The sequence below is a fragment of the Numida meleagris genome, chromosome Z, assembly GCF_002078875.1.
Source record: "Numida meleagris isolate 19003 breed g44 Domestic line chromosome Z, NumMel1.0, whole genome shotgun sequence".
NCBI classification, from domain to species: Eukaryota; Metazoa; Chordata; class Aves; order Galliformes; family Numididae; genus Numida; species Numida meleagris.
This window is the reverse complement of record NC_034438.1, coordinates 60,317,365-60,340,155: the sequence shown is the minus strand read 5'-3', so window position 1 is coordinate 60,340,155 and position 22,791 is coordinate 60,317,365. Positions and strand designations below refer to the sequence as shown.

At 39.9% G+C, this 22,791-nt stretch overlaps 1 protein-coding gene across 1 annotated transcript in view; it reads right to left on the bottom strand.

Annotated features, from left to right (window-relative positions):
* The window catches only part of TMEM161B (transmembrane protein 161B), a 49,533-nt gene continuing 36,700 nt past the window's right edge, over nt 9,959–22,791 (bottom strand). The window contains exon 12 of the mRNA XM_021380144.1: nt 9,959–22,726. Coding sequence (XP_021235819.1) covers nt 22,449–22,726 — 278 coding nt within the window. The 3' untranslated portion in view covers nt 9,959–22,448. The remainder of the gene's footprint in view (nt 22,727–22,791) is intronic.

The window sequence follows — 22,791 nt, the reverse complement described above, 5'->3', positions numbered from 1 at the left end:
TCTTTGCCTGTTAATGCTGCACATAAGCCTTGAGATGTCATTATTTTGTTGCTGTGGCAATGCAGAAAAAAAAAAAAAAAAAAGGCTTGCAGGCTTGCTGCAGCTTAGAAGTAAAGGCTTAAAAATCCTTGGCATCATATTTACTTTCTTTAAACCCAAACCTGAAATGCCAGTTCACCCTTTCATGCTGTGATACTGTTTATCCCTCATTCAGGTACTCCCTCTGTTATTTGAGGACTCAAGGACACCGAATTTCATAAAACTTTGAAATCTAATTCTATTTATTTATTTTCTATTTCTGCAGGGCTGTCAAGCTTGCCATACTAAGGCTTACACCATCACAGATTCTTAAAACCGTGAAAGATCTGCTGTGTACGTACTATACAGAAATGTTCTACCATTGCTGTCAGTTTGTCTCATGCTCCTCAGAGAAGTGGTAAGTGTACAAAGTCCAGAGGGAATGTCTCCAAATGGACCTTGTGGCCTTTCAAAAGCATTAACATGGGGGAATGTTATTGCCCAGTGGAAATACATGGGCAAAGTGGGAAAAAATAAGTGAAGAAAACTGCAAGTGAAAGGAAATATTTGGCACACAGGAGATAACGAATACAAACCAAGCATGAATAAGTTTAGAAGATAAATTTGAAAATAATCACAGACATTGTCTTCTCAAAGGGCTGTCCTATGAGAGTTGTGAAGGGAACAAGAAAAAGCCTAGCTGACCTGGTAGTTGAGGTATTCATGGAATCACCTCACCTTACATGTGGTTCAATTCCAGGGCAACGACCTTAGCAATTCAACTGGTATTCTCCACTCCCATCCTTCTGTTTTTCCCTGAGGATAATTGTACACTGCTGACTTGAAAATAGAATGTCCAGTGCTAAATAATGCCAAAGTTCTGACAAAAAGAAAAAATCCAGAATCAAGAGAATCGCTGTAATAATCATGCACCAAAAACATTCCCATCAGCCCAAGGAAATAACTTCATGCAGTCATTTCTGTTTGAGAAAAAGGCAGTGTATCCCTAACCTAAATCCATCAAAATGCAGTGAGATGAGATACTTTGAGATATCTAACCCAATTCAGCAAATTTTCCTAGCACCAAGTATGCCTGAACCTCTTCTGGTAGGTGTTGATATCTTTTTTAAAAAGCCAGTGACATCATCTCCACAATTCCTACAGTAAGTACACATTATGTGAAAATTACATTATTGTTAAAATGACCTATTATCTCTCTCAACCCATGACATGACCTTTTAAAAACGATAGCTCACTTAGAAATTGAAGATAATTTCTTCTCTCTGATAGTTTCTCACTCAGAATCTTTTTTCCCTTAATTTCTCCAAGCTTAATGATAAATTTTGCATAAAAGTTGCAAAAAATGTCAGAGTAAGCACACTTTTCAAAAGCACTGAAAGATAGCTCAACTCTCACTTTCTCCTTTGAGCTCAAGACTGGTTTTTATGCAATGCTCAAAAAAAGCTTGGTAAGATATGGTCATCTCTGTGTTCATGTAGCCATTGAAAGTGGAGTCTCTACTCAAACATGCATATTTCACTGCTATAAAGCTGGGCAAGGTTGGGCTCCATCAGAAGAGGGGTGGCTAGCAGGGGGAGGAAGGTGATTGTCCCTCTCTACTCTGCCCTCATGAGTGCATCCAGGTCTGGGGCCCCCAGCACAAGAAGGACAGAGAACTGCTGAAGAGGGTCCAGAGGAGGGCCACAAAGATGATCAGAGGGCTGGAACACCTCCCCTATAAAGACAGGCTGAGGGAGCTGGGCTTGTTCGGCCTGGAGAATAGAAGGCTCAGGTGGGGTGACCTCATTGCAGCCTTCCAGTGCCTGAAGGGAGCCTCCAAACAGGAGGGGAGTCAACTCTTTACAAGGGTAGATAATGTCCGGACAAGGGGAAATGGTTTTAAGTTGAAGGAGGGAAGATTTAGGTTGGATATCAGGGGGAAGTTCTTTACTATGAGAGCGGTGAGGTGCTGGAGCAGGCTGCCCAGAGAGGCTGTGGATGCCCCGTCCCTGGAGGTGTTCAAGGCCAGGTTGGATGGGGCTCTGGGCAGCCTGGTGTAGTATTAGATGTGGAGGTTGGCAGCCCTGCCTGCGGCAGAGGGGTTGGACTTGATGATCCTTGGGGTCCCTTCCAACCCAAGCCATTCTATGATGATTCTATGATGGTGATTCTAAGGTTGGTGAAACCAAGGTGGAATAACCTGGTCACTGTTCTCTGCTTCCTTGAGAAAAAAACTTGCCAATTGCTTTCAAAGGAAATCCTTATCTGACTCCAGAGAGAGTAAGCAGAGTCAGTTTGGGCATGACTTGCTACCTCACTGAAACATGCTCATTTTTTTAAGCATTTCAGGGATTTGGGCTGAATTTTCGTGAAAAGGCCCTTTTTATTGCTCCCTTTTGACATTCTACATGGTCCACATACACTTCAGTGTATTGCAGTATGGCAGTAGGGAAGTCAAACAGGAAGGGAGGCAACCCACCTGTGGTGTGCGGAGCAGAGCCCACGGGTTCTGTAGAGCAGGTGAAAGGTGATACTTACTTCAGTTGCCTGCTCTTTCATTCTTTTCCATGAGGTTTTGTTTTGTTTGCTATAGTTAATGTTAAATATTGCTACTATTTATTATCATTTTTACTAGAACCTAACAACCATATGGGGGAAAATCTTTTAAAGTCTGTTCTATAAAGAAGAAGACAACAGAAAACAACAAAACCACAGTAATTTTTTTATTCTTTTTTTGAATACTTATTCATTGTTTAAATTAAACTTGTCTTCTTCTATTATTTCATTAATTGTGTCTTTGAATGAAATTTAGAAAAGTATTAATATATTAGTTACTTTTGCCATTAAAATATGTTCCTTTACCAACCTCAAAGAAATTCAGAGAAAGTCTGATAAAATGTCTACCTTTCTTCAACTCTGCACAAATCACACATGCAGTTAGGAAATATACATTCCCACAGAGAAAACAGACCTGAGAATGTAGCCACAAAGGAAGGCTTCTCCAATGGCGATGTCCCAAACCTCTGCTGCAGGTCTGTAGGATACTGTTGAACCAAAATGACATGGACAGCGAGGATATCTCCTACCACAAATCAAGTAAAACATGGAGATGATTGCTGAAAGTCCTCTGGCAATTCGGGATGATTTCAGGAAAATTCCAACAATAAGAATGGGTTCATCTGGCCCAAAATCCACCTTGCTCACTGTCCCTAGCAGCCCAAGGTGAGTGGCAATGCAGCTTCTCTCATTGCATGCCCTACAAATTATTTCACTAGGAAACTAATTTTATTAAAACAAAATTACAATTATTGAGGACCAAATCCTTTCTATTTCATTTCCAGATGCTTTGCCATCCTTAGTTGTGCCATATTGAGAACATTTATCCATAAAGTGCTCTTTTTTAGTTATTACTATTTACAATGATAAACAAACTTCTGTTTCCCAAATCCACACCTTCATAAAAGCCAACAAGTTCAAAGCCCTCCCACAGGCTATTCAGGAGGAAAAAAAAAAAAAAAAGAAATTCTGTAGGATGCTCTTGTTCAGTTACTGAATATATACTATTATCTTTTTTTTTTTTTTTTTTTTCCCCAAAGGACTCTTCTCTTTTATGCAGCAGCGTTTACTAATGGTAAACCACTATAAGCTGGCTTATGTACTCTTCTATTTATTTTATTTCTGAAGTAGTTGTTTTGTTCAGGGCTCACATAGAGCTTAAGGATCTAATTTCTCAAAAAGAGTGCAATAGGCTGAAATTATACAATTTAGAACATCCTCCAAACTTCCACTGTAGTAAGTCAGACCTTGTTTGAAATGATTTGGCTAAAAATGTGATTACAGGCACAGAAATATAAGGGTATTAATTATCAGCTTCATCAAAAACACTTTAGTCTGATGAAAAGCATCTTCAGTTTATTAATTGAGCAGACTTAAATTACGTTTAATTAAAGTTATTTCTATTAAGCCTAGTTAATTATGCTTAACGTAAAGCATGTGAGCAATCCCATTACCTTCACCTGTGCATAGTCTGCAGGAGCTTACTGGCATAAGGGCGGCACTGCTGCATGTCCAGCTACCTAGTTTGTTCGTTGGCTAGTTAATTAATTAGTTAGCAAGTTGGTTAATTTGTTAGCTTACCCACCAGTGTGCAGTCTTTAAAACCAGGCTGGACAGAAGTCACTCACACTTTATGTCTTCAAGACTCTTCTTCCTTAAAATTTCTTTGATCACCAGGCAGGGAGACATGTATCATAGCACATCCTGAGCTAGAAGGGGCTGTAACGACCATCGAGTCCAACTCCTGGCTCCACACAGGAACACTAGAAATCCCAACTCTATATGCAAGTGCTGTCCAAATGTGCCTTGAACTCCATCAGCTCCGGGCAATGATCAATGCCCTGGGCAGCTGTTCCATGCCCACTGCCCTCTTGGTACAGAACCTTTCCCTAACTCAGCTCAGCGCTGCCCTCCGCTCCCTGTGAGGAGCTGCAGCCACCATGAGGCCTCCCATCAGCTCCTCTGCTCTGTGCTGAGCACAGCCAGGTGCCTCAGCTGCTCCTCACATGTCTTTCCCTTCACCATCTTTGTAGCTCTGAATGTACATCACCAGAGCATTGCTACCACCAAGCACGTGAGTGTCGCTGAGTAGCTCAGTCCGGAATTAAGCATTCTGTCAGTCGCATCCTGCTGCTGGGGCCACCACTCAGCAGCTTCCAAAAGAGATTTCTTCTGTAGGAAGAAAACTGGCAACAGACTCACTTGGACAAAATGGAGGGAGATATGGGAGAAGACAGCAGGTCTCTACACTAGGGATGAATACATCCTCTGGCTGCACCTGTTCTCTTTCACTTACATGTACAGCCCTACATGTGTGGGAGGGGGTGGCAATCCCAGAGAAGGGGCAATAACAAGCCACAGCCTATCTGGGTAAGGCAGTCAGACACCAGTGACCACAGCAGGCACAAGTCTTGGTGGAGACATTACTGAGAAGAAAGACACTTCCCAAATGATAATGATTCTGCTAATTTCTGAGATAGAAAGTTACAGCTAGAAAGTAGTAGGGGATACGTGTTGTGATGTGGAGCCACCCAGAACAACCTAAAGGAGGCAGACAGTGAAAAATAGTTTTGACACAAGAGAGGAATAGAGAGACCTGATAGCAGCCTTTCAGTATCTAAAGAGAGGCTATAAGAAGGAAGGGGACCGACTCTTTAGCAGGGTCTGTTGTGACAGAACAAGGGAAAATGGTTCCAAACTAAAAGAGGAGAGATTTAGACTGGATTTAAGGAAGAAGTTTTTGCTGTAAGAGTGGTGACGCACTGGAACACCTTGCCCAGAGAGGTGATGAATGCCCCATCCTTGGAGACACTCAAGGCCAGAACGGATGGGGCTGAGAGCAACCTGATCTAGCTGTAGGTGTCCCTGTTCATTGCAGGGGAGTTGGCCCATACGTGTCCCTTCCAACTCAAATGATTATCTTATGCTATGAAGAACGACAGAAGGAAGGCCCAGGAGGCGCAATACATACAGCCCATAAGCTCTTGTTTGTTGGAGCAGCCCTAAAGAAGAGGGCTGGCACTGGCTTGTTGCAAGGCAGCCTCTGAGTCAGCCTGGAACAGCCAGAGCAGGACTCTTTGCCATTCATTCTAGACAAGAAGATCTCATTGACTTCAAGTCACTTTTCTCTCCTCTTTTCTTCAGGTCCTGCAGCCCCCCCCCAGCGGGATCACATAGATGCCAAGTGCTGAGAATGCAGCCAGGAAAGAAGTGAAAAAGAGTACACATCCCCAGAGAGACAAATAGGAAACTCCTTTGCACTGGGATTCAGACTAGCTGTCCTCAGTCAGAAGACAAAATGCAATTTATGCCCAATCACAACCAAGCAGACACTGGATTTCAGAGGTCAAAAGCAGTATGTGAGAGGTACTTCACAGGTCATTCCAAGTGTAGTACTGAAAAAAGATCAAGCTTTTCAGAAAGCATAGTGTAAATTTGTACTGAAGAGGAAATGCAGTATTGGTGGAATATGTGATTATTCCTCATTATTTTAAGGTAGAACCTCTATATCGTAAAATGACCGCTTTCCTGCCCTCCTGCCTGACTGGGATGAGTAATTGCAATTGCCAACCATATTAAACTTATGCTGCTGTGCAAAATAAGAAGGAAAGAAATAACAACTAGGGAAAGCTGTGATTTATATTCAAAATAACCAAATCATGCCATCATATAAGGAGACAGTTTAGAATGCCTAAGATCACTTTGAATAACAAACTAATTTCATGTCTATAAGAGTTAGTAAGAAAGTGACAACTTAACAGAGACTTTTTTTTGTAAGTACGCTAGGATGCTTTTTTTCCAACAGCAAACCTCTTTTCTGATGTTAGTTTTGCAAACTGTACAGTCTATAAGCATGCGATGATGCAGTGCACCCTCCTTCCACAGCAAAGTGGGCTCCCTTAATGCCGTACCCGTGCTGTGACAGTGCTGCAAGGATCCCTCCCCATACATTCAGGGCTACGCAAGCACCTCCTGATAAGCAGAGATATTGGCGCAAGCATAGCATCACACAGGCGGCAGCATCAACACACGGAGAGGGGGGGGGGAAACATCAGGGAAGATCACAGGGAATCTTATGTGTTGTGCATACAGTGCTGCTGAAAGCCCCACAGAACTCATGGCAGTGCTGCTCAAGTCGCTAACAAATTGAAGCACTTCACAAAATGTGTAGTTCTGCAACAATTTTGACTCTCTGTGAAATGGTCATGCTCCAAACGATAAAGTCTTTCTTAACCACTGCAGATGAATAAAAGGAGCATCATCAAAATGACAGCAATCAACTCCTTCAGGCTCAGGTATGAGATTGTTCTGTATTTTTCTCTTGTCCATTGTGTTATTCACCAGGAGCAAAAAATAAGTAATAAGAAGAAGGTCACAAGGACCCAAGGGTAAATAAAATTATTCTTCTACATTCCTTTACAATCAGAATTCAGAAGACTGTTTGAATTAAAATAACTTCACAGTTTCCTTTTGCAAGGCTGACTAAGATATTATATTTAACTATCCAAACCCTGAACACAAATAAATCCCAGAAGGGCTCAACGGTCTCCAGAGATCTCTCCCACAACAGTGAAAGTGTTTGCTGGTTAGAAGGGGGGGGGAAGACACACACTTTGAAGCATGCTGTGTTGGGTACTGAAAGTAACATAGAAAGTGTGTTAAATTTAGTATTTTTACAATAACTCATACCACACAGCAGAGAGCAGTATTGAATTGTCTAGGTCAGATGTTTATAACCATCAGTTGTGTGAGTAATGGGCGTCTCAATTTAGCTGTTAAACCAAAAGAATATCAGTGAATAGGGGGGAAAACTCATTCTAACTCAAGAGAATTTGAAAATAATTTCAACTTAAATTAAAAAAAAAATTACAAAAATCCAAAACAATAATTTAAAAAAGAATGGGAATTAGATAATTCAAATTCTGCAGTGAAAAAGAAGGAAAAGATAAAAAAAAAAAAGCACCATTTTTTTCCACAAATACTAGTGTAACTGACAAATATTTTTGTCCCTTTAACAGTGTGCTATTTTGGCTTTTCCTTGGATCAGAACACATTTCCTCTCATGCTGCTCACTGCTGCAGCTAGCAGGTATGTGCACTTCTGTGTATGCTGCTATTGCAAGAAAATCCTTTTGCCCTTGTCCATGACCTGAAGAGAGATGACCCTTTGAAGCTGGTTATAGCACAGCAGCATGATGTGGGATATAAGCACCCTTACGCTTAAAAGACACAAAACAACAGAGATGTCTGCAAGGAGAAGAACCAAATTCTGAACAGGATTACTATTGCAGCAGTGCCATGCTCATCAGTGCGGGATGTGCTCACTCTTGGTTTGCAGCATGAGCTTAAAGCCGGTATTTTACTCATTTGGGGACTGTATTTTGTATCAAATGACACAATAAATATATCACTCAATCAAAAAGGCTTCAATTAAAGTATCTTTACTTTTTAAAATTAACCAAAATCCATTCCTTTTCATTCAGGAGGAACTAAAAAAGCATTGATGCTCACGAATTTCCCATGTCTATAGTGCATAGAACTTACATTGGTATTTATCACTGAAATACAGGTGAAAAGGAGGATGGTGTCAGGGCAAGCTATGAGTACTAACTCACTCAAAGGACAAGAAAAGCCATGGGAAGGAGCAAGACCAGAACAGGAATCCTGCAAGGGCTTGCCTAAGAGAAAAACAAAGGCACAACTGAGCAAGTATTTGTCAGGCGTTCCCTTTCCGCCTTAGCAGCCCACGTGCCAGCAGCAGCTATCTGTCAGCATTCAGCTTACACCCTTCCCTTGCATTTGATTTCCCACTGGAGGGCACAGTCTGAAGAGATGCTGTAGGATCTCAAGTAACTTTAACACAGATTTTAAAGGAGTTGGAATGTTTGTACTGAAGTATTCCGCTGCCTTGGTTTATTTGTGCTTGCTCTCACATGACACCAGGGAACTTCCCCTAAATCAGGCATGCCATGGAACAGTGGGGGAAACTACTAGGGGAGAAAGTCTATGAAAAGCCACATGGAGGACAGGGTGGTAAGTCCTGCATGGCTGGGCACGGGAAACATGCTGCCCCAATTCAAGCGACAGAGCAAGCCTTGCTTGTGTTCCCAGCAGTTTTTTGGTAAATATAACTTATGTTCTGCCAGTATGTGGGTAGCCAGACTGTTGGGGTTAAATCTCTCAGTGGGTGCCTGTGTTGTAGCCTTGTTCTAAAGCCTCATTTCACAGAACCACAGAATGGCTGAAGTTGGCAGAGACCTCTGGATCCACACAGTCCCTCCCCTGCTCCAGCAGGGACACCCAGAGCAAGCAGGGTGCCCATACCCACGTCCAGGTGGCTTCTGGAGATCTCCAAGGGGGTGAACCCACAGCCTCTGGGTCCCTGTGCCAGCGCTCCATCATCCGCACAGCACAGAAATGCTGCCCCATGGTCAGGCGGATCCCCCTGTTTTCCAGGTTGTGCCCAGTGTCTCTTGTCCTGGCATTGGGCACCACTGAAGAAAACCTGGATCCATCCTTTGTGCACCCTTCATTCCGGGATTTATGGACACTGATGAGATCTCAAGCCTCAGCCCAGCTCTCAGCCTCTCCTCAAGAAGAGCTGCTCCAGGGCCTGCAGCATCTTGGTCATCCAGTGTTGGACTCTCTCCAGTACATCCAAGCTTCCCTTCCACTGAGAAGCCCAGAACAGGACACAGGACTCCAGGTGTAGCCTCACCAGTGCTGAGCAGAGGGCAAGTACCCCCTGCCTTGCCCTGCAGGCAGTACTTTATGTAATGGCAGACCAGATACTGTCAACATCCTTAGCAGCAAGGGCAAATGCTGGCTCATGTTCAACTTACCGTGTCCATCAACATCCCAAGGCCTGCCCTGCAGAGCTGCTCCCAGGGGGCTGCCCCCAGCAGCCCTGGTGCCTGGGGTTGCTCCTCTGCAGGGGCAAGACTCCACACTTGGCCTTTTTAATTGGATGAGATTGCATTTTCCTCCATCCTTCCTTGCTTTCTGCTGTAGGGGATTACTTCACTACTTAACACTACTGTGTTAAGAAGCACATTCATTCCTTCATCTCTCATCTTGGAGATGAAATGGTGAAAATACATGCATACATACAGGCAAGCATATTACACTGGCCATCTAGGAAACTCCTCAGAGGCAAGAGGCCACCTACAGACACAGAATTAAAGCAGAGTATGAATACTTCTAATTTTTCATTATTTTTCCAGAGGACACCCTTTCTTATCATGTGGTGCTGCCATATGGCCTTTTTATTTGGATACAGAATGTCAAAACCATCAGTAAATAAAGATGTTTGGTCTCTACCAGTTGCACTGTCTTCTGCAACAGAACATGCTTTGAAACACACAAGCACTGGCAGACAAAATCTCTTTCAATGTTTTGACAATTTTATTTTTTATTAAGTATACAAAATGTTTTTATGTGAAAGGCTTACTGCAGTCATTTTCTCAGACATAATACTCCTCTCACAGCAAAGAGCTTGCAAAAAAAAAAAAATACACTTTTACGCAGTTCAATCGAAAGTGGAAGTAAAAACAGAACTAGAGAGCAAATAAAATTTGAAGAAAGATTATTTTATATAAGCAGTACATGGCTGGTCAGTTCAAATCTTTTTTTCTCAGTCTTTTTGGAGGGATCTTAACATAACCTAATGTTTTAAAGAGCAGAAACGCTACTAAGTCAGTTAAGCAAACATGTGGCTTTCAGGACGGCTGTTCTGACCTGCGCTGTCAGGACAACGTAGGAGACTTTGGGCATATTGGTTCCTACTCAGCCTTCCACAAAAGGCTGCTTCCTTCCCTGGCACAGGTCTGCAATGCAGAGAAAAATACCTACAGCGCTTTCTGTTGTCAACAAGTTCGGAGCACACAGATTATTATTACTATTAATCAAAACCTCATTAAAAAAATATATCACACTGAAGGCAACTATTGGCCCTGCAATAGGATGACTTCTTTCAGAACAGTTTTGTTTTGTGTCAATAAAATCAGGAGTGCTGGGGGCTGCAGACTGCAGGGTTTTACAGAAGGCAGCAGCGTGACTTCACACGTTCTGTGCAGGGGCAGCCTGGGACGAAAGCAGAGCTAAGGACATCCAAGGGACGAGGGAAGTCAGAAGGAGAGATGAATAGCTGTCTGCTGCTTCAATGGGAAATTAAGCGAGCTGCCAGGCTGTGCCTTAACCTTTCTGTTTACTAAGGCCTGTGAGGAAATGTGGCATGAAATTTTCTAAGCAAACCAGAATAGATGGATTAAGAGTACAAAGCAGGTACACACCAGTGCGAAAGAGCATTTTGCTGTTAAGGCAGGAGTATGGAGCAGTATGGTGTCTATATGTAAAAAACATAGCTGTATACATATACAAATACATATGCACTGGTCATATATATATATGTATGTGTGTGCATGTTCCTATAAGGACAAAATGCTTCAGCAATCTCATTACTGTTAGTATATTTGAACAGAAAACACAACCTACATCTAATGGACCCAAGTTACTGTTACTCTGAATTTAAGGTAACTAACAGACTGGGAGAAAGGGTCTGAAATTAGAAGTAGTAACCACTAAATAAATGAGCCAAAGTGCCAAGTACACTCGAGGAGAAAAGAGAAATACATAAATACAAAACCAGGAAATACTTGTCTTGCAACAGTTCAGGAGAAAAACATCTCGGAACTATCCAGTACCAAATGGCAGCTGGTATTGAGAAGGTTTTTTTCCGGAAAAGCCTGTATCATAAATGTGGAACCTTGGAACGAAAAGTTCAAGCAAAGGCTCCCAGTGCTGTAAGAGAAGCATTCTGCTCTACTCTTGGCATGCAGGGAGATTCAGCACCTTTTAGAAAAAGAATCCCCAAGATAGTTTTCTACTCAAAGACATTCATTATTCTACTAGAAAGACCGCGTGTAATATACACATGGCAACATGTAGTCCAGATTACAGATGTGGTGAAGAAATGCATATCCCCTCTCAGCCGTGTGGCATCCAGCTATAGCAATGCCAATGCAAAAGCCCCCAAATCCCAATCTTTAGTGGAAAACTAACACAGTCATCTGTCCTCTGGTTCCTTTACCTTCCATTGATAACCCCTACATGACGAGCAATAACTTGCTTACCTAAAGCAGCTTATAGAGAGGATGTCTGAAGAAACCCCGTGGAGAACTGACCACTTCAGGTTGTGATGTAATTAGTGACTGTTACAACTGCATTGTTTACTGCTCTAATTTACCTAGCACCAGGCTCCAGTTTCTAGTTCCTGTCCTGTCTTGGCTCTAAAAAGAAAGAGCCCTCCCCCATGCAGCTTTTATTCTGCCTTCAAGTATTTTACCCTCTGAATTCTCTTGACACTGCAGAGGGTTCTCACTTTTCCCACTGATCATTTTTCTTGTCCTGAAGTCCTCAGCAGCATTTGTAGGCTTTTCACAGGCAGAACAAAATACTCATTTTCTCTTGTATCCTTCTGACTGAGCTGATAGCAGGAAGATGGTAAGGGTATAACAGTACAGGCTTAGATGAGGAAGAGAAATGGGTTTCAGGACCAAAACTCGCAGTTAACTCCTTCTACCAACATAACCCAAATGAATGGGAAGCAACAGGGCCCCTGTACTCCTAAAAAAGCAGCTACACCCATCTCCAACCAACAACCTGTTTTCTTCTAATTTATGAAAAACGGAGGACTAGCATGCTACACATCCATAAAAACATAAATCACACTAGTTCTGCACTCACTGAAAAAGTGTGCTCAAGTTTGACAGGTGGGAAGAAATGCTAGGCATGGGTTACTTATCTATCCAGAGTCACCGAAAGAAGTCTGTGAGATTCATAATTCAGAAAGAAGGATGTTTTGTTTTCCTTTCAACTTTCAAGAGCAACAGAATTGACCTGTGGCCCCATATGCCATCAACAAAGTAGCCTTGCTCCCAGACCCATTAAGGCTGCACCACCGGGAAAGCAAAATGCTGATCCTCAGCAAACGGTGTTCCAGAGACATCTTCGAGCACTCAGGTCTTACAAGCAGCAAGAAATATTGCAGAGCTCACCCACTTCCAGAGCTAGGATGATGCACTACTTCCTACTTACATGAAATAGCCCATACATGAGGTTTGGGAGAGGAAGGGGCCCTTTCATTCCCTAGGAAGGTGAGTCGGTAACACCACAGAAACACCGTTTTGGCCACCATTCTTCCAGGTAGCTCCAGTTGTTGGAGCTCTTCAAGCATCACCCTTTGCTTGTGCAGAACATTCCTCCACAAAGGCCGTCTCCCTGCCTCTGCCGAGTTCCTGTTGCAGTTCTCCAGACAACAGTCTGACAATAATTGTAACTTCTTTGCAAATTCTTCATAATCTGACTCAGAGCAGAAGCATCCTCCCTCACTGCTTCCCTAGTCCTGCCCAAAGCAGGTGCCACCAGACAGGAACTATGTGCTTGCTGTCCTGTCTGGAGCATGCTTCCACACAATACTGCTAATACTGCTAAAAGTAAGTTTTAGGAAGCTGGGCAGTCCCTCAGATGTTCCACTGAGCAGTGGACAATGCATTGTTTGCGTTTTACAGCAGAAGACAGCTCTGCTTGCCTTCCTCACTGAAGTCCTTCTGGATGAGTTGGGCTTTGGGCAATGTGAACCTTGTGGGTTCAGAATCAGGGCTTCATTAAACTCTTGAAAGCACAGGTTCACTTCTGCTGCAGGAACACGCTGCAGAGAGTCCTACAGCAGCCTTCTGCTGCAGAGCAGGCAAGCAGCTGGAAGAGTAGAGCAGACACCACTCTTGTTCTCTTCAAGGATAGATGGCTGGATCTTCCAGACAGCTGCTTGATTGTCTGAGCTGCACGGCACTAGAGAACTTATCCTGGTCATGGTGCACACACAGGTAAGACGCTGTGGAGTTAACAGCCTAAATTACCCATTTTGGCTCCAGCTGAAGACATTCTGAAGGTTAAACACAACTAACTTCATAAGGCGCAGACACCTAGCCTAGAGTAAACCTTGAGGACCACCTACACTGCATTGGTGCTCACTGATTAACTTCAAGCAGCATATGAGAATCAATGGATTATGTGAATGGGAATTACAGTCCATAAAAACCTTTAAGTGTTTATACATGCCAGACAAAACATCCATTCTACTGCAGTTTTAGGGACTGAAACTGATGCTTCAGGCTGTATGGAGAAACCAAATGGCTAAGAGTGCTGTTCTTAGTTTCTGCAAATCAAACCAAACCAAGCATACACACAAATCCCACCACAGCTCATTACCTTCCTCCTAGCCATGATCTTATCTCACGCTGCTCTCTGCAATGTCGTGATCTTTTCCAGGAGGAGGTCTTATAGCTCAGATACCTTGTGTATTTTTAAATGCATACTCCCCACTTCCAATCCAATTCCAATTTTTCCAATTGCCATCTTTTTCAAAGCTTCTGGTAATATATATATATGACAATATATATATATATATATTACAGAACTGCAAATAATACATATAGCTTTGGGAAGCTTTCACGGTCAGTCTGTGCAATGCATTTTGATGCTTGCAGAGTATAACAAAATGTCCTTGCTCAAAAACTGTCCTTGGGACTGTGGGGCATTTCTCTGTAGCAACACTTTCTATTATAATTGAAGTGCTTTTTTTTGGTACAGCTTTGCTTGTAGATTACAGGAGATTGCTTTCTCAAGGATGTTTTGCTGAAAAACTACTTGAGCAGCTTGGCATCATTCATTTAACGTGTAGCAATGTGTGCATGAATGGAACAAAAATTCATGCATAATCAATATTCCAAAAATATTTTTAAAAACCCAGAAAGGTTACAAAACATCACTTCAAACCTACTGCTTCTTGATGCTATTATGATGACACAATTAGAAAAGACCATAGTGTTTGTAGCAAATCTAAGTGGTTCTTGACGGGTAAATAGCTATTTGCATGATTAAGACAGTCTGCATTTTTGATGGTGGGTGTGGATGGGGGAAAATTATTCTGCTGCATCCCGAGCAGTGAGGAGGGAAACAATATACTCAAGTATTTCTAAATAAGATAATTTAGGCTAGTATAGAAACAGAGAAGTTTGGCTACCATATGTTTCTTGGCAAGTCTAGAGATACTGTACATTTAAAGAAGTGGGATGTATTATACAAAATAGGAAAAAACCCACGCTGATAGACAATAAACATTTATTGATCTTTGGCTTTAGAAATTGTCCTATTTTGGATATGGGAAATACTATATAAAATAATGTAAGCTTTTTTAAGCCTAGAGTACGTATTGAAAAACAATTTATCCTTCTACAGTGCACAAATGCAAAAACATGCAGAGTACATGTAGGGATACTAAATATTGCATTAGCATAACTGTAGTAGACATTAAATGTCTCACATGGATCAGTGCTTTACAAAGGCAAGTTGATGGGGCACTCAATACACAGCAGATATCACAGTTGTTTTTTTTTTTATTTGCTGTGGTATTACCACTAGTACCTAACAAACACAAATTTAACTTTAATAACGTGTGCATTATAAAAACAAATATAAATTATAGCGTTTCACCAGAATTACTAGAGGAATAATAAAGCATAATCTTGCTTCAACTCACGGCATTTATTGATGTTAAGGGTTTTATGTTTCTAGATGACAAACCAACTTTTACTATTTTTACAAATAAAATGCTGCCTGGTATATGCTAACACTTACAAACAAGACAAAACCAGCTTCTTAATGCTCTACAGTAAAATAACAAGCAACAATCTCTTACACACAGTGTAAGGAAATGTTCAGCGTGCTAACTGGAGCAAGTGTTCCCCAACAGTGTACTACATACAGCGCAGGTTACTAAAGCCACTTCTCAGAGCTAAAAGCTCAAAATGGTTTTATAAGGCTTCCTTGGAGGAAGGCTTCCTTTGGTAAATTTAAACCTATAACAACACTTCAGCCTACAAGCACTTTACATTTAGAGACAACTAACTCAAGGGCAGGCTTCTCAGTTTTTCCTCCCCACCTCCCCAGTCAGACCAGATGATTACCACTGTCAGTGCTCACCATTTTCAGAGGCAAGGAAGTAGCTGACAACTAGGGGTGAGTTCGCTATTCAATTACCCAAAAAGCATTCTAAAAATTGGCCCATATAACTGGAGACTTTTCTTTGCTCAGTCCCAGACAGTCATATTACAATCCAGCTCTTTTTATAGCCCAAATCCATACAGGTGTGGTGAACTTCAGCGCAGTCTTTCTAATCTCAAGCAGAGCTACTTACCCTGGTCAAAACTAGCTGCAGAAGTAGGGCATAAGCAGTATCAAGGCTGCTGCTAGAAAACTTTGCTAAAGTCAACTGTTTCCAAGTTGTGCCAGTTCTTTCCTTGAATCACAAAAAAGGAAGAAAACCAAATGCATATATGGTAGTGGGGTGTCACATTACCGATCAGGTACTAGGCAAAGGTGTTAAAATATCACTAAAGTAATAAAAATGGAAAAGATTTCTTCAAAATCTTATTTGCCTCCAGTGTATAATAACCTGTAAATACACAGACATTCCATATACCAAAAGCTGTATGGAAAGAATTTTTTTTATCATATCCCCTTTTTAGGACTAGCAGTCCATGCATTTTCTTTCCAAACACTGACCTGTTATTTAGCAAAATGACCACAAAGGTACACGCAAGAAGTTTAATACATGTCTTCTACAGACCACCCATGTTTAGGCACTTTAGTCTACGGTGCACAAAAAGAATACGACATTTCTGTAGATTGTTTATTATTTGCAGTAATTGCACCTAAGCATTATCCCCACTGACTTAAAAAAAGAATATAAAGTGCCAACAATCCCCCAAATACAACATCTCCTCAGCTTTTCCAACTTGCATTGCACTCTCCTATGTCCTGATGAACTCCAAAAGCACAGAGTAAATGAGAATTTGTTTTTAAAACAGCAGGCGATGCAACACTGGTCAGGAGAGGTCTATATAATGCAACATCCATTTGATAACACCTTCACTATGAAGCATACTAATTGTAATACTATGCAATGCTCCAACTATAAAATCATAGTTCAGAAGTAATTTAGCAGTAATAGGAAACTAAAATTTACATTAAAAATGTAAGTCTTTTCCATTTGGCAAATACTGAAACTGTGGATGGTGAGTCCCTCTATTCTCAGATTTGTTCAGTATCATACAGTGTTACGTGCTTTTCTCTTAAAAAGACAGAAAAAGAATCTTTAAGACAGAACAGCATCACAATTTATGCATGAACCCAGCAAGAGACATTGAAATTAGATATTTACAACTTGGAGGGTGTTTCCTGTGTAATTTGTAACAAGTCTACCTTATAGGAATTTTTAGGCTTAAATTGTTTAATGGTATGCTTACATTAGTATTTAGTCACATAAATGGAACAGTTGTAACATTACACGAAGTGCCCTAGCATTGCTTATACAGACTGTTTCCCCACGTGGATTATTCCTAGGAAACTATATGTACTAACAACACATAAGAAAGATAACAATGGGACAAGAGAATGATTGAAGACATCAAAAACAAAAAACTCTCTGTTGGCACATAATGACATAGGTATGAAATGCAGTTTCAAAGTAAAATTTTTTGTGTATTTTTTCTGGTTTTTAATCTAAAATATAATAAATATCCATTCTTGAAAATTAGGGCATAGAAGGGAAGCAAAGTTCCCTTCGTGAACAGATAGAGAGGAAAAGAGAGAAAAAGTTGACTTTACGAAGATATTTTAAGCCAAGCATTAAAAAAATACTTAGCGCATCATTAAAATAAAAACGACTAAGGAGCCCGTAGAAAGCTACTTCTACAATCTACTTTTTTGTTTGCCTGTGCTTTTGTGTCTGCTTGTTTTAATAGCAGAGTCATAAGGATAAGATGCTGTTGAATACTGCAAATCTGAACTTCCTCCTTTAGTCTTGATTGATGTTTCGATGGCAAGTGAAAAAAGTTTGATATTTACAGGTGGCTTACACAAATCAATATAAAACTGCATACTTGCTAGCACTCCACTCTGGAAATCAAGTTTTAAAAAATGTCGAGTGTAGAAGTATTTGACTTCTAGTTGCAGGCACTGATATTAATAAAAAATTAAAATATGGTTGATGGTAACAGGATTAAAAATAATTTCCATTAAAAATGCCACTAAAATCAAAGTTATAAAAATACATATACACTGGCATGAAGTGCCCAGTGTAGCATTACTCTCCTGGCAGTACACAGTGAGAGACTTGAAAAAGTTAATAAGTGCAGCATATACAGATTTCAGTAAAAGCAGCCTTGGAATAACATCTTGGCCTCATGATCTCTCTCACACAGAGCAGAAAACCTTTCAGACTAGCATTGGGAATAAAGGTTAGATATACCATCAATTCAGGACACGCACTGCCAGCGCCATAAAGCACAGCAGTCCTTTCTGAATAAAAAGCTGCACAAAAATCACTCCACAGTACAGACAGCATGCCCTGCATCAGCTTGCTTAATTGGATCAGGCATTTGGTATGTGTTGCCTAGATGCTCTTTAGAACAACTACCAGACTACTCTTAACTTATCATCTAGGGTTTAGGACTTGGAATGCAGATGCTGAAAGTAACAGTCTTACTCATAATGGTAAGCATTTACCTCCAGTATACAATTTATGATACAAGGGACCTGCTACTGACTTCCTCTATTAGAATTTGCTTAGCTTCAATACAAAGTCTTCTCCAAGCCAATGCCCTATTTCGTGTGGCCTTGTTTTCATTCAAGATTGCCCATTTGCATTGTGAACTTAATTCTTCAATCAGAATATCCTAGTTACTTGTTAGGGACAACATTAACTATAGGGTGAATTTCCATGGCACAGATTGTGCCATATGCCAAAACAATGTGTAACATGTCAAAACTACTCAAAATCTTGCTGGAAAAAAAAACCAAAAACAAGACAATGTCCATAACAATCCATTAAGAATAAAAACACACAAGACATTTTACCTTGTAAAGCCTTCAAAAAGACTTATATGTTTTCACACTAGATACTTTTTAATTTTCTATTCAATCCAAGACCTCTATTAGAATTTAGCTGTACTTCAATACAGCATAATAAAAATAATTTTAATTGCTCCTTTGAAGTTAGTTGAAAACTCCGTACTAACTACCTATCTATACATTAAAGTTATGCTACCTACTTGCATAGCTGATGTATCTTGATGGCATTTTTTGTGGTGAGTATGAGTTTACAATTCAGGTAAGTACACATCTCTATTCACTTGTCTTCTAGTATTTGTGATTAGCAGAAGTTGAAGAAAAATTGCCATAGAAATAAGCTTTCTAAAGCATATCCTTCTGTACAAGGATCTTCTTTTGTACTGATTTAATACTTATTTCTCATGTTTGCTTCTCATGCAAGAGAAGACAGGAAGAGAAAAAAACTGCCACAGTTCTTTCAACACCTGGAAAATCCTAGCGCCTCAAAGTATCACAGAAGGACAAGCGCTGCCTGAGAATACTGCCTGCAAAGTGGAAGAGCAGGCTTGTTACAGTCACACCTCCTTTTCCTATTCAACTTCTCTAGCCCAAATGTTACATTTGGACTTTACTGAATCTTGCTGGAAGACTTGGATTTAGTACTATCCTAACTTTGTCTACAGGGACAATCGCAACAGAAAAACAGTTTTTAAGCTACTAGTAAGTCTGTTCCTATTTCAGCTGGACTTTGGCGTTATTAAAGCTATTTAAAGGAACTAATCCTGCAATGATCAATTAATTTAAACCCATAACAGAACAAAAATCAGAATACAAATATTAACTAATGTAGCCAGGTCTGTTCTTTGTAGGTAATGTAAGGAAAATGCTGTGGACAGAAGAAAAAAAAAAGTCAGACCAACAAGTCACATTACCAGAGTGATAAAGGTAGGTCTGAACTTCAAAGGCATCTTTCCTTCTAAACTCTCAAAAATGTAGTAGATAGTGAAGAAAAAAGCAAGAATCCTGAAGAAAAACTACTAGCCATTCAGTCTTCTTTTACCTCTTTTTCCATTTCTGTAAGCTGCTTTTTCCCCAATAAATCTCTATGGGGATGGTGGTGTAGGGGGGAAGCATTTGCCAGCTGCGGTTTTAAAAGAACTTCCTGAACACTTGAGCAGATACTACCTAGTTTACATAATATACATGGAAATCAGGACTATCAAGGCTGCTATTTTATTTTAAAAGTCACTTTTGAGCATATCAGGTAGTTATAAAATGCGTTGCTCCCAACTACAGCAATATACTTCCTCCCATTTCACTGTCACCTAAAAGTTCAAAGATGTTTATTGCTATGTTATAATTTTTAGTAAGCCTCATGTAAGGATTAAATGAAACCAAAGAAAACTGCCTCCTAATCAGATCAAACTGATGACCAGAGGGTCATCCTTCCCATTCCGTGGAACAACAAAACAGCAACATCCAGAAGTACTGATCTTAATGCTAGCATCATCCAGTGCATACTCCACTGTGAACAGTGTGAAATCTGAAACATAAGACAGTGTGATTCCTCAGCAAAAGCTATGTGAAGCTGAGCTACACACAATCCTTTGCCCAATTCAGTATTAAATACAGTTCATTTCTACCTATGAGCTTTCAAGAATATGCATCTACACCAAAGGAAACTGTTACTTAGCATTATTTTGAAGTCTTCTCCGGTATCTGTAAGTTTATTCCTATCCTTCAATTCCAACAATCTCATACAGTGAGTTTTTTGGGTCAAGTTCATAATCAGAATCAATTTGCACTTCATTGTTTTAGTATTTTCGTGACTGAAACATTAAAGTTGGATAGCTACCTACGACTTTAAAGCTTGCATTATTCTTATACTAATGAAATAGCTTGAACTAACAGAAACTGGATCCAGTATTACTGGACCTGTTATAATTTCTCATTCTATTCATCTGAAATACATATCCTAAGAATATTTCAAGACCTGAACCTATGAAGTAAAATAGGCCAATTTACACAGATGAGTCTTTGTCCTTGTTAGTCATGAAAAGCTGGTGTGAAAAAAGAAAGCTTGCAGCACCAGTAGCACTGAAATATTACACTGCATTGAAACCAGTCAAATCATGCAAGGTGTTCTCAAGACATCCCAAACACATGCAGTAGGTACTAGCTGGTGAACATAGATCTTTTCCTAGTATTAGCAAATGCTTAAAAGGTATTTGACACAGAAAGACAGTTTATCACCACTGTAAATTCTGAATTTTCTGCATTCACTGACAGTTTGCTTTCCCACACGGTAAGTTTGCAACACATTTAATATTTGTTAAGCTCTTTCATTTATAAATGCTTATTATATGCTAAAGTTGTACACAAAGTCAAGAGAAAAAAAAAAGACCAGTAACATAAAAACAGCCAGTATTAGTCAAAAAAGCACTGAACTCTGCACAGTGTATTATTAACTTTTTTAAAAAAAAAAAAGAAAGCTACTGCATATGAATCGTCACTCCTGTTATCCCATTACACAAAACATCCAAAACTTCATCATTCACTGTTTCACAATGGCTTGATATGTAGGCTCTGTCCCTCCAGTTAAGCAAAACTTGTGAAGTTAAAGCTTGCTCCTCCTTACAATAACTGTTTTACTACACAGAAAATTTATTCCTGAAGCCAAGAGATACTAGTTGTTACTGCGTGGCCAAGTTAACACAAATTAGATTAGACTGGTTAAAGGAAATGATCTGACAGAGCAGAAATTTCAAGACTAAGAGATGAAGCAGATCTCTTCTTGCAGAACAGCATAAGTTCTTTAGTATAGCTAAGTACCTTTTAGAGGCACCAAAAACAAATAGCCCTTTCAACTGAACTTTCAAAAAAATTTAATTTTCACTTCAAATGGGATCTTGAAATTACTAGATACACATATATCCCTCTCCCATGGCCCTGTAATATACATTCAGTAATTTAAAATAAAGATTCCATATTTTATAACTTCATATATATTATATATTTTATATATAATATATATATGTACATCACAGATACATACACTCTCAGTCAGCAGGATTAAACTGTATTGTTTTGAAATGTTTGATTGGCATCACTAGTCTATTATTTTGTGAATTCAATGGAATTTATCTATTATCTAAAAGGAAAAATTTTAAAAGATCCGAATGGAATCTGTGGATCAGTATTAGCACCAATACAGATGGCCATTACTTCAAAATGACTTAGGGACTGAAATTATATATATATATATATATATATATATTTTATAACTCCCCTTTCACTGTGCAAGCATTCCTGCATAATATTTAGGCAGCAATACCTGCCAGGTCCATACATTTATCTTATGTTAAATTGAAATTTTATACAACTTTCCTTACTGTAATATACAGCATTGCTTTTGTCCTGTTGGACTATTTCATTTTTCATGGTGAAAAGTGATCAAAAACTATCCAACAGAACTTTTTTTAATCCCCTTTTTCTGTCCATTGTATGGCTCAGTTTCAGTATTTTACTTAACAGGTAGCCACCATCAGCATGACCAGAACCTACTCACACAGTTCAGTTACTGACTGCTGATTCTCCAAGTGTTGAAGGTGACTTCCCCTTTATGGAAACCAAGATACTCTGCAGTTGTAACATTTCAACATGTGCACCAATGCCTGCCACATGATAATATCAGTCTCACCTCTATAATTGAATTAGTTACCTACTACTTGGGTAACAAAACTAACAAACCCAGTTGTGATTTTAAACATTTTAAGAATATTCACCCTGAGAACACAGAGGAAGAGTTTAAAAAATGTGATATGTTTTCTCTTCATAAATATCTTTCTTCTTTTTTCCTTCACCTCCTCTTGGGTACCTGGGTTTGTATCTAGAATTTGACTTCATACTAATCAGTTGATCTGTTCATGCCACAGTCAGGTACTGGTGATAGAAAAGCCCAAAAAGGCTTGTAGAAAAGAGGCAAGCAGCAACCCACCAGGTAAGGAACGACAGGAGTCCCCGAAACAGGAGAGGAGTGAAAATATTCTTTAGGCTTCCCAAAGCCATTGTTATTTGTACTACGGTTACTTTCATCTTTTCATCAGCAGGTAGAGATTCAGAATAAGCTGAATTGGGAAGCAAACTGTTTTCTACTGGAGTGTTGGAATTCAGTTCTGGGTAGATGCCCCAAGAATAATTACCTGTTGAAATAAAGAAGTAACAGATTTTTGTAGAATTAAGTTCTCTTCACTCTATACACTGCATT